This window comes from Plectropomus leopardus, chromosome 8 (genome assembly GCF_008729295.1).
Source record: "Plectropomus leopardus isolate mb chromosome 8, YSFRI_Pleo_2.0, whole genome shotgun sequence".
Lineage (NCBI taxonomy): Eukaryota > Metazoa > Chordata > Actinopteri > Perciformes > Serranidae > Plectropomus > Plectropomus leopardus.
In genome coordinates, this window is record NC_056470.1 from 6,701,371 (window position 1) to 6,721,771 (window position 20,401).

Below are 20,401 nucleotides of genomic sequence, written 5' to 3' on the forward strand. Positions count from 1 at the left end.
TCCAGCCCCATCATTTCTGCAACATATTTTCTTTCTTTTTTTTTTTTTTCGTCTCCACTTGCTTAAGAAAAGCCAGACTTGAACCTGCGGCTTTGACCCCGCGTTTGTTTGCTTTAGATGAAATGGGAACTGTTTTCTTTGGCAACGAGCTGGAAAGACCTGCTGTAAACTTGGATCAGTAATTCTTTGCAATGAGTACTCTCTCTCTCACACACACACACACACACGCACGCATGCACGTACACACACACACACACACGTAGTCATTTGGAGGGTGGTCCAAGTAAATAAGCAAATATTGGTGAATTGACATGACGAGGAAACAAATCATGTTTTTTCTTGCTGGGGCACAAAGAAAGAGATAAGACAGAGACGTGTCAGGTTGCTGTTGCAGCCTATTTTATGCAAATAATCTTTTCAACGCACACGCACGCAGTCATTATAATAACACAGCTGCATGCCACTCGAAGCTTGAGGAGAAGGGGATGAGGGGAGTGATAGAGATGGAGTCAAGAGGAAAATGCTTGACTCTCAGCAGTGTCAGGTTGTGCTGCCAGCCCTTTTCCCCTCTGTCTCCTACTCCATATTTCCTCCTTTATTATGTTTCGGCGCCGGGGACAGCCGTAACCGGAGGCAATATCTTTATGTTGTCTGTCCGTCTGCCTGTCACATTCTTGTGAACGTGATATCCCAAGGACGCCTTGAGGGAATTTCTCCAAATTTGGCACAAACATCCACATGGACTCAGTGATGAAGTTATTACATTTTGGTGTTCAGAGGTCACTGTGGGGCTCCAGTTCTCGCATGTTTATTGCACCAAAGTAGTTGTGACATTTTGAACAACACAGCTCTTCATCAAACTTAACTTATTATTTTTTTGGATCAGCACCTGCTTTATTTTTGGATTGGATGCAAAGGTCACTGTGACCATGCATTCATCTCATTCTCATGCATACAATATCTCAAGAAGGGCTATCTGCAAATTTGGCAGAAACATTTGCTTGCACTCAAGAATGAACTGATTTGATTTTGGTCGCACAGGTTATGGTCAGTGTGACCTTGCATTTGTCTCATTACTTGTAAACACAATATTTTATGAACACCTTAAGGGATTCTTTTCCCTCTGTTTTTTTCAAATTTGGCAAAAACGTCCACTTGGACTCGACGATGACAATGGTAGTCAACGGTCACTGTGATCTTTGCATCCATCTAATTCTTGTGAACATGATATCCGAAGAAGACCTTTAGGGAATTTCCTCAAATTTGGCAGAAACATCCACTTTGGATTGACCAATCACGTCAATCAGGAATGACCTAGGTAGAAGAAGAAGGTTGAAGGTAGATTTATTAGTCTTTTTTTAAATTTTGTTTAAAAAATGAAATTTCATTTGTCTTTGATCCTGCTGCATCTTTGGAGTTGAAGGATGAGTTGATTAAAATCAGCAGCTGCTGTGAAAATCTGGTTCTTTGGGAATGTTGCTGCTGATGGCATTATTCAATTCCTGCAGTGGTTAGAGGCCAAAGGTCAAGGTCACCATGACCTCACAAACATATTTTTTTGCAATAACTCAAGGGCCTATATACTAATTATAACAAAATTCCAAAAAAAAGGGTCTCATGAGATATAATGATATAGTCAGCAAAAGGTCAAAAAGTGGCATCTGTGAGATCATAATGATCTGAAAAAATACTTTTCTGACCAGTACTCTGTGTTCTGTATCTCAGAACCAGAAGGAGACACATTTGGTCAGAAACCGAATTGATGACACTAATCTTGGGTGTCCACCTTGAAACTGTGCTGATTATATAGATCTTCTGTGCTGCCGGGGGGAATATGTATTTTATTTTATTTTTAAGCATCCATATTTTCACAGACATGAACTGAACTGTGAGTGCAACTTGACTGGTGTGGGTTGGCATACAACCACAAGGCAGTAATGCTAGTTTTCTTTTAGTCTCTTTTTTTCATCTGCTCCTCCCCTCAGACTGTTCTGTTAGATTTTTTTTTCTCAGAAATCTAGTAACTCAGTATATGAGTCAACCCCCCTTACCCCTTAAAGGGAAATAATTTGCATCAAAGTCATTTTTTTTTTGCACCAACAGCCTCACAGATACCCTGAGGCAATGACATCTTTATCACCTGAAAGTAGCTGCCTCTGAAAGGTGTCATGTGATTAAGACGCATTCGCTCACACTGTACAGTCAAAACAGAAGAAGGCGTTGTAGCTATATTTGGACACGTCAAGACACAAAGTGGTAGCGTCTGCTCAGTTGGTTGTTGACTTTTACAGCCTGACAGTCAATCGCTAGTGGCCATATACTGGCTGTCAGCTCTCCTTGGGTGTCCTTTCCTCTCTTTCATTTTAGTCCAGTCTGCCCATTTTCTCCTTGTTGTCTGTTTTATTGCCTCTGGTGTTTTACACAGTGTGGCTTTTTTCCTCTCTGCTCCTTTCACTTTGTCAAAATTTGTCCACTCCATGTACAGGTATTGGGGGAGAGAGCTATCAAGGAAAACAGAGCAAGAGAGAGAGCTCTGTATATCCCTGTCTTACCTGTTGAACGAGTCCTGACTAAGCAGAGCTCAAGTTGAAAATAAAAGAATACAAAGGGGAGGATTGATTAGGAAGGATTACTTAACGTCAGGCTGTGGGGTAGACTCGCTCTGTCAGTTGCACACATGGCCACACACACGGACATTCAAAAATAATTAAATTTTTTCTATACAAAGAATATGTGTCTAATCTTTCAGGTAGATCAGCACTCCCAACGGTCTCAATAACCAGACAGGCTATATCACACTGTGTCGTTGGTGATTTCCATAATGACACTCCCCTGCACATGCACATGCACACACACACACACACACCCACACACACACACACACACACAAATAAACACACACACACACACACACACACACACACACACACACACACACAAATAGATACAGACACACACAGACACAGACACAGACACAGACATTGACACACACACACACACACACACACACACACACACACACACACACACAAAGTTTAGTCTTACTGTGCATTGTTCCAAGAAGAGCTGACTGAACTGAACTTCAGTCCTGGTTGATTTGGCAACACCTGTGATTTCTGCTGGTAACAAAAATAACACAAGTATCAGATTCTGTCCAAAATTACACCCCTCGAGCAGCTACTGTCAGAAACACAAAAGAAGATGAACTCTTGTACAGTCTCTTTGTAAACTGTGGATTGAGCTGTGGGCATGACTTTGTTTTAGTAATGAAGACTAATAGAAGACTGTCAACAATGACGTCCATTATGCATTATGTCCTGTACGCTCACGCATCCTTTTATGTTAATGCCTCATTCATGGGTATGTAATTTGACTGACTTCACCAGTAACAATGAAAACTGTTTATAGAGAGACAGTTACACAATGCAAAGACATTGATCGGCTGTTGCTAAAAATGAATAGTATCAAAATGCAAACTGTAAAAGGATGAAAGGATAATAACTTTAAGGATGTCTTTAAAAGCCACAATTATTGTTTTCAGATCTGATGTAAGACTACTTTGAACAAGACTGAGACAGCTGGTAGAAGATTTGGGTTTTGTGACACGATACTTTTAAGGTATCAACCGTAATAACCAAATACCAGGGACTATGATGCTGGGTTGTCCTAACTCCTCGCAGGAGCAGGAAACTTTCTGTTGCTGTCGTCTCCGGCGTTTCTTTCCTTTTGGCAAACAGTCAACATCTGCCTAGTAAGTGCAAGCTAACACAGCAGCAGCGGCTATCATCCAACACCTAGCTGTTGGTATTGGTATCAATTTAAGGCATTGATACTGGTGTCATGATTTTTTCATCCCAGTTGTTAAGAAAAAGTCAGTAGTGATACATTTTGTTTGATGTACAATATGACAAAGCCCTGCTCCTTTTGAACTGTAGCATTGAAGTTGTGTTTTATTGTTATTTTAAATTGTTGACTCTTCTGAAACTGACAGGCATCTTCAAGGCTAAAATATCAATTACCTCATGCTCTCACGTGGACCAGTTGCTCAAATGTATGTGTCTACATGTGTGCATGCTTTACGTGTTATTCTAGTACATGCCTTCCCAGCTCTATGTGTACATGAAAAAAATCTGCTATTCAAATGATATCAACACAGAATCACAACCGCAGGGGCAAAATGTGTTATTCTTCCCTGAGCAGGATTTGCAGATGTAATGACCTGTAACGTTATATCATTCTTTAAGAGAACTAAAAACATTACAGCCTCATATTACTTGGACAGCACCAGGAGAGAGACTGTGGAGGGATTAAATGTGGTTGCAGAGGTCCAGAGACTAAACCACTACACAGTTTCTAGGCTTAAAGTCATGTTGGCTACATGGGAACTGTGTTATTATCAGTTATTTTACAATTCTCAACGACATCATGTATCCACTCACTGGGCAGCAGGGTGGCTAAGTGGTCAGAGAGATTATTCCTCAACTGGAGGACCCAATTTCATGTGCTGCTTTAGTGCTATTACGCAGTAATTTGTCAAAAATCCTAAACTCTTTTCCACTAAAAGTAATGCATGTATGCAGGTTTTTTTAATGCAGGAAAACCTAGTCAAAAAAAGGGTATAGACTGCTTCCAAATAGACAGACAAGTATGCCTTTCCATTTTGTTTTTCTGGAGTGTAATGTAATGTAAAAACAAATTAGTTAACAGCAGAAAGAAGCATGGAGGCCAGTGAAAATGTTACGGTGGTTACTTTTTTTTTGTATTTCTTACTTATTAAGTCTCTCTCTCTCTCAAAGTCACTGCTGACTACATTTTAAACAATGTTCGAGCGCTGCTTGGGCGGAGACAGACGGTACTGGAGCCTATCCCAGCTGACATGGGCAAAAGGCAGGGTACAACCTGACAAGATGCCAGACCAACGCAGATGATCACAAGGCTGACACATATTCCATTTTCAACAAAAATTGTGTACACAGATTTTTAAACATGGGAAAACCTGCTAAATATAGGTGATCGAATCTTTTCCCTTTGCCAGTAGACCAGAGCAGTGTTCACGGTCCTGCAGCAGAGGAGTATGCCTTTCTATTGTTTTTACTGGTGTGTTGTGTATGATGTCCTGGACAGGCCATTAAACAAGTAAATAAACAACAGAAAGCAGTATGTAGGCTATTGAAAATGTTATGGTGGTTACTTCTTCTCATCTATCTCTTGCTTATTCTGTCTCTCTTTCAAAGTCAGTGCAGACTAATTTGGTGATGGTGAGATGTGAGAGCGCTGCTTGGGTGAAGATGGATGGTGTTTTATGACGACACAGTATTGCATCTTGCAGGTAGAGTGGCAAAAATTACCCAGTGTCTTGTAGTTCCATTACTGCTGATCTGAGCCAGAGTTGATAATTGCGCCTGACTACTACAGAGTAATTTGACGCAAGTTTGAATGCCATTTATGAACTTTTCCATTACATACAAAAGCCAGATGTTCGCGGTTGTTAGTGTTTTTTTTTTTTTTTGTGTAGTGGGAAAGGGGCTATGGAGACAGACAACCATTAATGCTCACATTCACACCTAGAGCCAATTTAGAGTGGCCAGTTAACATGCATTTTCTGTGGACCGTGAGAGGAAGCTGTTGAACCTGGAGAAAACCCACCCTGAAACCTGAAAGACATGCAAACTCCACACAGAGGGGCCCAATTCGGCTGGACAGTGCTACTCCCCTGGCCAGAACTATGGAAGCTTTCCATTATGACATGTTTTGAGTGGTGCTGAGTCTATAACTGACCCGCTCACCTCTGTTTGCATGCTTTACATAGCAAGTTCCATTTATCACCCTCGTTTGAAGTGTAAGCTGTCAGCTAAATGGGGAAATGTCACTACAAAAGTGGTCACTGGGCGCACAGATCAAAAATCAGAGTTAAAAATCAATTAAAGCCACCTGACAGTATCATCTAGTGAGAATACACCGATTCTTGGACTGATCGTATCAAACCAACATTTTAGTTAGTATTTTTTTTTTTTTTTTTATTCTCAAGTGATTCCTTTTTAGTTCATCTTGCCACAACAACACAAACACATTTTTCAACATTCTGTATTACTGCGTTTTTTTTTTTAAAGTTAAACTTGTGAAAAAATTAATGGCCATAATACTGTGAAGAAATGGTTAAGCTGTCTTCTATTTTGCATCCCCTTGTTCTCTCTCTTAGTCTTTGGTAATATTCTTAATACCTTTACTTACTGGAGGTGACATCACTGCTTTACTCAGTGTGTGTGTGTGTGTGTGTGTGTGTGTGTGTGTTTTCCCGGTAGAAACAAAAGGCCCTGTGTAGGTAAATGTTGGACCAGTGTATGTTCTGCTATTTATAACCCATGGGAGGCAGGGAATAAGAGAGACACTGGTTTTCCTGACTGTGCTTGTGTGTGTGTCTGTGTTTGTGTGTCTCTGTGTTGCATGTGTGTGTCTGGGTGTGTGTCTGTGTGTGTACTGTAGCAGCCTTTGTTTCCTTGTATAAGCATGTTCTCCTCTCCTTTTCCTCAGAATAATGGCTTTGTTATTTCTTGCTGTCATTACAGAGAATGTGTGCATGGTGTGTGTGTGTTTGCCAAGGGATTTCTGTCATTCCAGCCATGGTCGGCATTCAGACTGTCTCTGAATTCGTAACTCCTAATATGGAGGAGGAGTTCTGACATTGCACACACATTCATGCTGCTGTGTCACATTAACCCAAACAGTGATGCTATTGAGACCACAGTAACTTTAAGATCACTGTGTGTGTATGTGTGTGTGTGTGTACGCGCGCGCTCACACACATCCGCTCATAGAAACAACACCAGTACAATATTGGTCTTTTCTGTTCTTTGCCATTCTATTCCCTTTCACCCATTTCCAGTGCTGCTGTTGGCGTCAGGCCAAGCCCTCTATGAGTGACATTTACTTTATACACTGCAGCCTGACATCTGAGCACTAGGCACAGGAGATGATGTCACGCTAAGTTATTACAAGGCTTTTCTGTGTGTGTGTGTGTGCGTGTGTGTGTGTGTGTGTGTGTTGTGTTGTGTTGTGTTTATAAGTTTTGGTGTAAGCGTCAAGGCAGGTTTGTGCAATAGGTGTTTGCTCAAGCCTGTCTTGTGTGTGCAGCTGTGTATGATTGTGCTGCATCTGAATGTGTTTCAATGTCTACAGAGTGTGTTCTGAATGTTTGTGTATGATGGTTTATTTAAGTGTGTGAATAAATGTGTGTGTGCTGCTTGCCCCAGTATCATCCACACGTGTTCATGTTAGTGCGAGGTAGGACACGTGAATTTTTGTATTTGTTAACAGCTGTGTTTCTGTGTCAATGTGTGAGTCAGTGTGCATTTTTTTGTGAGTATGCAAAGGCATCTGTATGCTTGAGTGTGTGTGTGTGTGTGTGTGTGTGTGTGTGTGTGTGTGTGTGTGTGTGTGTGTGTGTGTGTGTGTGCGCGTGTATGTGTCTCATAGACAGAAACCACCCCCAGCCTTTTCCCAAGCTGTTCCCTTCCTGGATCCTGTTTTTAGCGCCGGATGAGGCAATCTTTCCCATTGACTCAGCCATGCAATTCAAATAACCCCAAACAGCATACAGAGCATGGAAATGCATGTCTGTTTGTGTGCATAACAGACACACACACACAAACACACACACATACACACACGGACAGACAGAGAGAGTGAGAGGTAATGTGTTAAAGTGTAACACAAAGAAAACAAATACAAATTATCATTTTGTTACAGTGTTGTACTATTGTAGATATTAGCTAAAATAAATACACAACTGATATTGAATTAGTCTCTTTGTACATTATACTTTCCAATAAGGAGTTGATTTTTAATTATTCCTGCTGGAGCAGTTTGGGACTCAGTATCCTGCATTGAGTGCCTTTGAGCAGTTGCTGGAAAGAGCATTAAAGTCATCCTTTTTTACCAAATTTTCTTTTCTGTCTACACTCTATTCACATCTATAAGAGACTGCTTAATAAACTGTAGTAGTTAAGTCAAGTGCCATACTGTAAGGTTGGGTGTAGGGAGGGCTTGTGGTATGATGCACACATCGTGCATTTTAAACATCATTCACTTCAGCACTGGAAATGTTATTTGGCATCTTACTGAATTTGTGGGTAGATAAAATCAATTTAGTAAAGGTAAAGATGTAGACATGAAGAATCACCCTCTGGTTTACAGTCCATACGCTAAGCCAAATAAGTATACTATGGTACTGGTTGGTAAACTTTCAACATCTGATCATTTTAATGACTGTACTTTCTACTTTTACCTTCTACTTTTTCAGAGAAGAAGGTGGCTGGATTGTGAATTTTTTTTTTTTTAATATCATGGCCCTTTTAGAGCTGCACTTTTTTTGTTGCTTAAGACTCCTTGATTGACTGGGGAAAATGAATTACCATCCCTCCGTTATAAATAACTATATTTTACAGTTTATGGTTATGATAAATGGTGTGATTTTGGAGATTTTTAAAGAAAACGTGCCTTTCAATCCCGTTTTTTGGGGGGTTTGGACGGTATCTAAATAAATACAAAATTCACTCACTCACTTTATCCCTAGTGCTTAAAATATCTTTTCAAATGCCTCCCCCATTGTATACTACCTCATCACTTCTAATTAATAACAAACAGTCCCTTAAAAGACTTAATACTTTTGTAGCCTTTACCAACTACAGCTCCCATGATGCTTTGAATGTGTACCAATAACTGAGATGGGAAATGCAAAAAAATGTTGAATCTTTTTTAAAAGATGAGGCACTAAGCTTTACGGTCAGTAGTTATTAAAATATAAACATTAGTTTCACTGTCATGTTTTAGCTGTAGAAATTCATAACAGAAAATATTAAAGACAATTCTTAATAAAATAAATACTTTTGGCTTCTGTAGAACAAGCTAACTCACAAGAATACCTTCCTTTTAAGCTAGTTTGTTCTATAGTAGCCACTGTTCCAGTGCTTGCAGCCTGTTTGCTTAGTTTCATGTACACCAGTAATAGTTTCACATAATTAATCTTGCTAAATGTAATTCATGTTCCAGGTGACTGTGTTATGTTCAAGTGGTTGCTAGCTCAAACAAAACTAAAACCAAGTGTTTGTTGATAACTTAGGCTTTTTGCAATAGAGACTGAAACCTAGTTTACAAAGTAAACTGTCTTAAATAAGGTTTGTCATGTCACATTATCTTCATTTGGAACATTTAGTAAGTCTACTCAATTTATCAGATTTAAAATGTTTCTGAAAGGATATACAGTAACAAAAACATTTTTTTAGACAGCTTTGTTTGTCTCGCCTGCTTGTGTTTAAAATGGTGTAAACTTTTTACACTGAGTTGCAACTGAAAAGTATCCGTTATACGAAACCATAATTCTGGTGTACTTTCTACGTTTCCTCCAAACACCACTTCGTTTTGCTTCTGTTTACATGTGCTCATTGTTTTGTCAGGTAGGGTTTCCCACGGGATATTGTGTAAATCGACCGCTCATTGTGGGAATGAAGCATATTGACGCCTCTTTTCTCTCCCTCCTCTCACCTATCTCTTTTCTTAGATTCCTCAGTGGCAGTGCCGGTGTCGTGCGCGGCCTTGTTTCCCATGGACCTCAGGGTGGGAGAGCGGGGGCGCCCCGGTTCGGACACGGCGCTCCTCACCCCGCTGCACCCGCCTTTACTCACGCTCACCCCGTTCTCCCCTCAGCCTCGCACCTCTTTCTCCCAACAGCAACTGCACCAACACATCCGGGTAACGACATTTACATGGAGATTAATGAATAAAGACTTTAGTTACCTTTTTGAAAAAAATATATTTTCTTTTTATGACCATTTGCTTTTATATATGTTGCAATAATATTGTGTGTGTGGTGGGGTGTTTAGTTTAATATGGAGCAGAGGAGGCGAGAGCACAAGCACCACGAGGAACAACAGGAGTTGCAGCAGCTAAAGCACAAAGACAAAAGTCAACAGAGTGAGTCCATTCACACACACACACACACACACACACACACACACACACACACACACTTACATTTTACTACAAGTTTCACTTCACATTTAAAGTTGTCATTTTATTTTAAATGAGCATCATAAAAAGCTCTTTCTAAAAGTAACTATGGCCCAGAGTGCTAATCATGACCAGAGAGGAAAGTCCCTGTACGTGACTGTATTCATCTTTAACAAGCAGTGTTAACTCCACTTTCAAAGCTGTTTGCTTTGAGATGAGAGCTAAATATAACCTGACAAGTAGAGCTGCAACAGTGGAGTTAAATATAGCTGTGGGTCTGGGCGCATAAAGTCACTGGGTCAATATTGACCTGATCTCTCCCAGCACCTCCTGTCACCTCTTTGTGCACAAACATGCACACACAGTAAAATAGCAGTGAACACACTCGCAGAAAAACCAGCGACCTTACGCTGCACTACACTCATACGCATCTTCATGTCTCAACCACGCATCGCATAAATTTAATTGCAGAAACTCTTCACATTGTTTTTCCAGTGTTCTTTGTCATATTTTAGTATTACACATTTCCTGTGGATCCTTAAAAAGGCCTTAATTAGTATTAAATTAAATGTATTTAATCTTTCAAAAGTCTTAAAAATGGTCAGACATTGGAAGTAAGATTTTATGAATTGTTCTCTTTCTGACGTTGCATTGTACAATCTCAAAATAATTGGTAACATTTATTTGTTTGGTCAATAGTTTAATAAATTCCTTTTCCTAAACTTGTCATGATGGGAATCCAAGCAGTTGAATCTCACGTGCAAAGTGAAAAACACAAAATGGCGGGAAAAGCGGACTGAAGTGCCAGATATTTCCCTCTTCGGTTGGTAAACCTAGAACATACTGTTATGATAATATAATATCCATTGTCTTCCTTTCACTCAAAAAACATTTTTCAACATTTGAGGCAAATAATCGAACTTTTTCACTGGATCAAAGACATTTCATGTTTTATGTCATACTAAACATTTGGGCAAAATAAAATTGTCCTTTAGTTATGGTTGTCAGAAAATTATTCTTCAAATCCATTTCAAGTCGCATTAAAAAAGTCTTAAAAAAGTCTTAAATCTAATTTGCCATAAGTTGCAGGAACCCTGTATTAGTCCCAGATTACGTCCTGTAGACTATATATTTGGCACAACCTTTCCTCCTTTTATTATTAAGCAGTTCTTTCAAGTTTTTCTGACTGGTTGTTTATGGTATTGATCGACAGGTGCAGTGGCCAGTTCCCTGGTGAAACAGAAACTCCAGGAGGTGATTCTGAAGAAGCAGAAACAGGCAGCGCTGGAGAGTACAAACTCCAACACTCTGAGTGCAGCTCCTGTCGCGTACAGGTGACAAAAAATACACACAAACAGAGCACACAAGGAAAATATCAAAACACAGTATGCTTCATTAACACTTTGTTGTTGTGCATGTTTACATGCACAAAATAGTCAATTTCTTGCTATTATTTCAAAGAGGACAATATTCTTCAGAAGCTATTTAAATGGCTAATGAAAATAAATATTTAAATAATATTCCCATTTACATGCAGCTGTGTAAACTCTGATTAAAGTGCCCTAACATGTCGTTTATCATGTCAAAATATGGAAAAGTGACCGGCTGGAATCACTGGTGCCATTTTTTGCTTTGCATTAAAACAGGATTTTTTAGAAGCTTTTCCAGAATTGTTTTACAATTCTTCAAACACCCTCTGGAAATGATCAGTGCTGTAATATTTGCGCATATCCAAAAAGCTGTTTCTCCCTCCGACCAGGACTGTTGGCTTTTCTTTTGGGCATGAATCTCTACCACAGCCTTGCAAATTGTTGATTTGTATACATGCATCCATGACAACGCACAGAGCTGACAGCAAACAGACAGAAAACTGTGTGTCGCAAACTGCGGTAAAAAAAACCCAACTGAGACATATATTTAGAATGTATACACTCTATACAGAATGCTCCAAAAACCCAAATAATACCAGCATATACCACGTCTGAATCGGAAAAAGCTACATATGGAGAAAGGCCTAGTTCAGAATATCCCAATGGAATATGCTGTTTACATGACCTGTATCAGATTATGAATATTGTCACATTTGGATTAATTGTGAAATATTAGCATGCATCTAACCGTAGTCACCGATTATACTACATATCTATACTTTTCAGCGACAGTTCTTTAAACGCACCCTTAATCCTTTGATTTCTAGTGAACTCTGGATTTCATAGAAATGTCTGCTATATGTGGTTACCTAGATGGTTGTGCATCTGTTTACGTGTGTATGTGTTGTGCTTTCTCAGAAAGCTGGGCCCAGATCCCAGTCTATCCTCCCAGCCTCTGGTCTCACCACCATCACAGCCTTCTCCTGACGGTTCAGAAGGGACGCCGCTACGCAGAGCAGGTGAAAAAATGGCATACAACATCACTCTTTTACTTTGTCATCCAGAGGCAGGGAATTAATTGCATTCAAGATACAACTGTTGAAGTTCTGAATTGGAATTCAATTATAATGTGACCAATCCTGAGACAGTCATGTTAATTTCAGTTATTTTTTCTCATTCAAATGACAAATCTCAGCCTTGTACCACCAACTCAAAATGAAGTCAGCAGGGAACAGCTGTTTGCCTGTTTAAGGATTTGTCCCACTCACTACTTCAGGCAACAGTGTTGCAGCATTAAAAATTAAACTGTTACATTCTCCATTCATAACCATAGCCTGTCATGTAGTGTCTCTTTTAACTCAGATTTGGTATGGTTTGTTTCTGTCATATTCACTAACTGTTAATGCTATTTATGTTGCTTGTTTCATTGTTTTTTTCCGGTTTACCACATGTCTATTCATTGACCTTTTTCACAGAAGAGATTAAGACGTGACATTTGGAGAAGCACATGTGTAAACAATAATATTAACGGTGACTGAATCTGGTTAAGCTGCTGGAACATAATGAAGCTGTTAATGTTATCAATAACATCTGTGCTTTTCCTACTAGGACAAGTCAAAATAGTGTGTAGTGAACAGTTGATGTAAATGATTTTTATTAACTGGAAATAGGTGAAATATTTATTGTGTAAGTTGTTAGCAACAGTTTGCACATCATGAAATAACAGTAACACTCCCTATGTTGCTTTAATCTGTCAGCATCTGAGCCCAACCTGAAGGTGAAACACAAGCTGAAGAAACACCTGCACACCCGCAAGAGCCCGCTCACCCGCAAAGAGAGCGCTCCAGCCACCGTCAAGCACAGAGTACCTGACACACTGGGTACTTATACACTCTCTCTCACACACACACACACACACACACACACACACACACACACAAACAAATAACAGTGGTAATCTATTGATGTTGTGTAATATGTGATCATTTCAGTGAGTCAAAGGTTTTCATTCAGTCTTTCTATGATAAATTTAAGGAATGATTCACTGATCTGATAGAATGTAATGCCATTCATTGAAATATAATCAAAATGCATCATCATTTTCTAAACTCACACTGCCTGTCTCTCTCCAGACTCGTCTCCCAGCAGCAGTAGCACTCCAGTCTCTGGCTGCAGTTCTCCGAATGACAGTCTGCCTAATGAGAATGGGCTACTGCCATCTGCAGGCGGCCTCTCGCATGAGGTTAGTAAACACACACACACACACACACGCACGCACGCACGCACGCACACACACACACACACACACACACACACACACTATGTTGTCGAGTCCTGTCAGAATATGGATAAAGTGAAACCGACGAAAACATTAGCTTATATCAACTCATATAAAATAACTCAAACATGTTTGTACACCAGAGCAATTAATACATGTTAGAAGTTTTGAGATAGGTAACTGTTTTGGTTTGGTAGATAAATGTGCAATTTGTTCGGTTTTTTAACTCACTTTCCCTTTTTTTGTTGTTTTTTTTGCTTTTTTTCACTTAATTTTCTTGTACTTGTTAGTTATTTCTTGCGGATTTTTGGTTCATTTCCGTTTAACTCGCTCATAGCCTTCTTCCCCATGTTTTTTAAAAGAAATCAAGCGTGGGTTTCAAAGGGTTAAACAGGGAATAAGCATTAAATAAAGCAGTTTCACATTAAAATAGACACTGTTCAGTTCGTCCTGTAGAGGCTGCTGGCCTGGCGCGGGCCAATGTTTGCTACCTTTTTTCTCGGATAACTCAAGATGGAGACATTCAGAGGGTTTTTACCATGAGTCAGATTACCTGCAGTAGTCTGCTCCTTTCAAAACAAAAGGGCTGGTGATTTAAACCAGTTAAAACACTGAGTAAAACAGTTTCTTCAACCTTGTTTGGCACTGCAGGAGCCGTATCTTAGCTGCTGGTAATGATGTTGTTGCTCTAATAACTTAGATCCAGGTGTCCACTGGCTAAATCCTTAATTTTAGCGACCCATATCCAAACACGCACCATGAAACTTTGACTTTAAACTGGACAAAAAGTCAACTTATGTCAACTTCTGTCGGATATAAGGCCATTGACAGGTGACGGCAACCAAATGACAGGGACCACGTCTTTGATTAAAATAACAAATGTCTCTGGATTTGATTATTGTTGCAAACATTTGGGATAATAAAGGAACACAAAGCATATAGCATTGGTCATCATTTTTCGTCATTTTAATGCTGAAAAGTTCGATCTTTAAGAAATCCTGATGACGTTGTATAGGTGAAGATAATAATATAAGCTAAAAGAAGTACATTCTTTTTTGCCTTTCACCTTTTTGTCTTCGGGATGAAAAACATGAGCATTTTAAACATGCGAGCACGTGGATTGATTCCAATAAAGAGATGCTGTTCCATGTGCATGAGCTGTGCCGAGATGCTGAGTAATGACATGTTTAAAACAACGACACAAGAGTATGGGAGCACTGAGTTTGTCAGCTGTTTATACAAAATTCATTTAATCACATCAAGTCAACCTCTGTCACACCTGCTGCGGCTGTCTGACTCATGATTCTCCAGTTTCAACACAGCAGTCTTAATTAGACTGCTTTGGTTCAGATTTCTGTAGATGTACATCCACACTGAGGTTTGGTCACTGCCAAGGAAATATTAGGAGCATATAGCAAAAACAAAATGTGTATCCTTTGCAAAGATGAACAAGAAGATGCATACCCAGCAATGTCTTAAAATGTCAAAAGGAATTTCTCTTCAATTGAGATTTGAATATGAATGTATCATTTTTGAGTAATCAGTATGTTTGGCATTTTCAGGCCCAGAGGCTGCTGCTTAAAGATGGCACTATCGCCAACTTCACCATCCAGAGTCCCTCCACTCTGCCCACCATCACACTTGGACTACCAGCCAACGCCAGGGTAAACACTGAACTGCTAATGTCCATTAGAACAGCTCAGTTATTCTTAAAACATGTCTTCTGCCTGCAACAAATCGAAGAAATGCTCAGTTTTTCAAAAAGTTAGTTATAAATTGGAATGATATTTTCACTGGACTAATACAGTGATCTGCTTCATCTAAGACACATCACATCTCATTCTTTTTTACAGAGATTTATGTTGTCAGACAAACAAGTTTTATTGACTCAGTGTCAGACTTAGTCACTTCAGGAGGTGTGTTTTAGATGTGGTGACTGTACAGTGTAAAAATAACTTGAAAAACTTAGATATCATAGCATCCTATGACTTTGTCTCAATTAAATGAATGAATGAAACTCCCCTCCCCAATATTGTGTTTTAAACAGGAAGCACATCAAATACAGGAAGTCTGATGCCCTTTAGAGGCTGTTTCACTATGGCATTGATATGCCTGGGTTTTAGAGTACTTTATGAAAATAAAAAAAAAAATCTCATCACATCACTGATCACCCTCTGTCAACTTGCTGGAATGTATTCATTTTATGTCGACCTGTAAATTTAATTCTTATCTGTAGCTATAAAGCTGTTTCTGTGTGTGTGTGTCTGTGTGTGTGTGCAGGCTGAAGGAGAGCTGTCCTCTTTGAAGGTCAGCCGGGTACCGGTAGTTACAGCCGGGGGCTCGTCAGTCTTCCTCCCCCTGAGCAGAGAGGATCAGGCCGGGCAGCTGAATCCACATCTGCCTGTCATCATCCTGGAGCCCTCTGGACTTGTGCACACTCCGCTACTTACTGGTGAGATACACACACACTGCCATTTATATTATAGACATATATGCTTGTACACACCCTGTACATGCACACACATGTAGGCCCAAAAGCTCCACGATTTAGGGTGTATTGATAAGGAAGTAGAAATGTAACATTTACATTTTGCAACTAATCTACATATCAGACTAGGATTGTATGCATGTGAAAAAATAAAATACATGCATCCAAGATGTTGACAAAGAGACACAAAAAGGTTATTGTCTGAGATGTTACAGCACCACCCTGTGGTTATATTTATAATAATCATTTTGATAGACCAGCGTGCAAACTTTTTTTTCCACACAGGGCAGCGGGGACAAGTTTGACATTGTTGTAGCTGTTGGGTGTTTTCTTTTTTTTGTTTTACAAACTGTGTGTGTGCATGCATTTTACCAAATTAAAGCATTTTCCTGCTCCTCTGTGTCTCTGTCTCTGAGCAGTTCCAGGCCTAGACCCTGTCCAGCTACAGTTTGCCCCCCAGTTAGACCACCTGACTCCTGGAGGTGCTCATCCTCACAAGCCCCTGAGCAGAACACGCTCGGAGCCCCTCCCCCAGAGCCAGAGGGCCCTTCACACGCATCTCCTCCATCAACAGCACAACACACAAATACTGGAGAGGCTCAAACAGCAAACTCACCTGGGCAAGGTATGCAAATGAAGGCAAACAATCAGAAAAATATTCTCTACAATACAGAAATAGTCTTTATTGTATTACAAGTATAAAGAAAGTATAACATATACACTTTGTCACATCTACACATATATGTTCATTTTCCATTCCTGTATCCCAGCTCACACTTGTGTGTTTGCACTCACACAGAAAAGTTTAGATCTCTCCAAGAGTGCCAACAAGGCAGTTTGTTCAGGGCTGCTAAGGCAGGAAGGAAAAAAGCCCTTCCAAAAACTAGCTCTTTTATTTTAAACTCCTGTATGTCTACCAGATATCAGTAATATGATGTGAAGACTGACGGATTTGTTAGTGTCATTGCTGTTATAAGTACGGTAACAGGCATGCAGTTGCTCAGCCATTCACTTCTAAGCTAAGATGGGATGTAGGGAAGCAGATGATTTTGGAGGCTGTTTGTGATGCGAGTAAATTTGTTTGAGGTGTTGAGCTGAAGAAATGGGGAACAGTACAGCAGGATGGGTCGATTTATTATTATTATTTTAGTTTTTTTTGGCCTTTATTAAATGGGACAGCTGTAGTGTGAAAGGGGCAAAGAAATTGGGGACAACATACAGCCAGGGCCAAGGCTGGACATAGCATTGGTACATTGGGCGCCCACTTTTCCAGGTGAGGTAATGCACGACCCAAATTTCACTTTTTTTTTTTCTTTTTTTTTTTTAAACAGCAGGGGGTGAGGGGATAGCATGCAAATGACATGGAGTCTTTGCTGGTACAGTGGTGATGAGTCCAAGAAATGGTTGAGTGTGGTGTGGTTTAATGTGCTAACAGCCAATTCTTAAGTTTTGTCTTTGTTCAGTCTTGTGATTATAGTGGTAGGAATGCAGAACTTGATATACTCAGTGAAAACAGCATATCTATTCAGTCTGCCTGTCAGTCATTTGGATTTATACAGACATTCACTGAGGCTGTGATTACGGTGTTGAAATACCATTTTTGCTGCCATGTTTTAACCAGGTGACTTAAAAGCTGAATCCTGGAAAAATGTCTTCAAGTTAGCCTCCTGGTGAAAGATTTGAAGACTCTGTTTTGCAAAGTACAAACTGTTAAAGCAGCATAGAGGGCAAATATGGCAGCAGATTTATTGACGTTGGCTGCCCTTGCTAAGTCTTGCAGAGTGTAACGGCTGAATATGAAATTACCTTGTGATGTAAAGAAGTTTCTTAATATTCTTGTGGTGCTGCGTCTTCAGAATGAGAACCACAACAATCTCAAGGCTGCAATGTTAGATGTGGACATCACAGTTTACATATTTCAACACTTGCACATTGTAGCACTGATGTGTCCTCCAACAACAACCATCAGGAGATTTCAGACAATTTATGCAGCTTGTGTTGATATTTTGTGATCCCAAATGGGTTGATGTTGGAGAGCCCTTTAAAAATTCCACATTTCTATGTGGAACAAGGCATTTTTTCCCACTCAGCAACCCATATTTACATGCATATACCCCCTGCTTTAGCGTGGTTCAGATAACATTCATCCTATATAACAGAATTTAAGAGGTGACTGAAAACAGCAAATGGAAAACACCAGTATTTCATATCAGCATTTCTGTATATGCATTTTTCAGTCTGCTGTCTGATTGCATGATGTCTTCATGTGAATGAATAACTGCAAACACATTCATAATTTTTCCACTTAATTTCTTTTAATTGTGTGTTTTTGCAGCTGATGTCCAAGTCCAGTGAGAAGCCCAGACTGCATCAGATCCCCTCTGAGGATATGGACTCAGAGGACGGTGGCGGGACGTCACCCACAGAGCCAGCCTATCAGAGCAGAGTGAGGTCGGAGTCACTGAGGGAGACGGAGCCAACTGCATCCAAGAGCCAGGAAGAGCAACTGAACCTGCAACATGCACTCATACTCAACCAGGTTGGAAAACACAACTCAGTTTCACACATGAGCTAGAAAGCTGGTCAATAGATGGAATAAAATGACTGTCCTTCATCTGTTAGTCCTGTAGGTGGCGGCGTAAGACTTGCATGATCCGAGTAAGCATTGCATGGTTCTGTGGTTTGAGAAATACTCATTACATCAAAGATGTTATTATAGCATGATTTAGTTATAGGGTGCATGCACTGTAAGCTGAGCTGTTGCTCTTTCAAAAAGTGTGTCAGTAGCTGATCACACTGTCAGCAGTCAGGCTTTATTAGAAGGTATTAAATGGATTTGTAACCTGATTTTTCAAAAATGACTTCCAGATTCAAAGCAGTATACTTGATATAGACAGACCCAGATTGCTGTTGACGGCACAGGTCGGATTGTAGGGGCCAAATAAAAACATCTCAGACTTTATTGACATTCAGCTGGAAGGAGTTCTGTTGCTTTCTGCACTTAATATCAGCCTTGAATACAAATCACTTAGCGAGTTTTAGAGGGACGTACAGCTGCATACCATATGTGTAGCAATGGAACTGAATGTTAAGAGCCAGATACTCACAGATAGTTTCTGTGGTTAATACTTTCTGTTCTAAACTTCCCTCTTAAATTTGCCTTCTTTTATTTTTATAGTGTTAGAAAGAATTAGAAATATAGGTATGACTTGATTCTGTCTCATCTCCATCACCCTTACTCTCTGTAGTCGTTGCTATGGGAACAGCAGAAGCAACTGCAGCAGCTGCATCGACAGATGGAGACCCTGGCAGTGCCCATGATACGTGGCAGCGGTGTTGGTAGTGGGTTGGGGGTCCATCGCCCCCTGTCACGCACACAGTCGTCCCCGGCCTCCACCTCTCTCACTCTGCCTGAGAAACCCCTGAGCCTGGCCACACAGGACACCAGCAGCAAACCACGCTTCACCACGGGTAAGTCAGATATTATAACAAGTGGGTATAATCATTCTCTCAGTGATATTCCAAATTCATCTTAAGGGGTTAAATAGCCCATCATGTAACTGCAGTGTCCTTGGTCCAAATTCAACTGGGGATCCTTGTTACATGTCGCTGTTCTTCTCTCTCCCTAATATACAGTCATGTTCCAAATAATAATAATGAAAGAAGTAAAAGAACCAAAAATGATATTCATATAATTTCCAGCATCATGCATCATGTGCAGACCAGCAGAGCTAAGTATTTCAGTGACAAATGAAGGAAAATCAAAAATGAATGGCTGTTCTCCCTGAGGTCCTACTCATGAACCAACCAAATAAAGAAGCTCACCAACCTCATGATGATCTTAAAATGTGAATTCAACACGAAGAGGAAATAAAATCAAGTGTAATTGAAACACCATTTTGAACGTACTTTAATGAACAACTGATTTGGCAGCAGCTGGCAAGGTCTTCTGTGACTCATATTTTATAGATCAATTAAAACACTTCTGCCCTTTGGAACATGTGGAATTAAAGACTCAAAGAACTGTCTAGGTGTTTGTCCTAAACATATTGTGGGGTGTTTAAACTCTTAAGGGTAAGCAATGCATGACTTGTGTCTTCATCTGGATTTAATGTTATGTCTGAAAAAGTCATAAAAAGTCCTCCAAAGGTAGAAGTAGAATACAATACAGGGGAAGTGAAGATTTGACTGCCACGAGTGCAAAATGTTGATCTGTGTGTGTGTGTGTGTGTGTGTGTGTGTGTGTGTGTGTGTGTGTGT

General features: G+C 40.0%; 1 protein-coding gene across 3 annotated transcripts in view; it reads left to right on the top strand.

Annotated features, from left to right (window-relative positions):
* Positions 1-20,401, top strand: part of hdac7a (histone deacetylase 7a) — an 88,519-nt gene that overhangs the window by 43,540 nt on the left and 24,578 nt on the right. For all 3 annotated transcript variants that reach the window (XM_042492530.1, XM_042492531.1, XM_042492532.1), the window contains 11 exons: positions 9,557-9,747; positions 9,879-9,969; positions 11,219-11,339; positions 12,294-12,394; positions 13,133-13,255; positions 13,508-13,617; positions 15,216-15,317; positions 15,934-16,105; positions 16,561-16,766; positions 18,477-18,680; positions 19,390-19,480. In XM_042492530.1, coding sequence (XP_042348464.1) covers positions 9,557-9,747; positions 9,879-9,969; positions 11,219-11,339; positions 12,294-12,394; positions 13,133-13,255; positions 13,508-13,617; positions 15,216-15,317; positions 15,934-16,105; positions 16,561-16,766; positions 18,477-18,680; positions 19,390-19,480 — 1,512 coding nt within the window. The remainder of the gene's footprint in view (positions 1-9,556; positions 9,748-9,878; positions 9,970-11,218; positions 11,340-12,293; positions 12,395-13,132; positions 13,256-13,507; positions 13,618-15,215; positions 15,318-15,933; positions 16,106-16,560; positions 16,767-18,476; positions 18,681-19,389; positions 19,481-20,401) is intronic.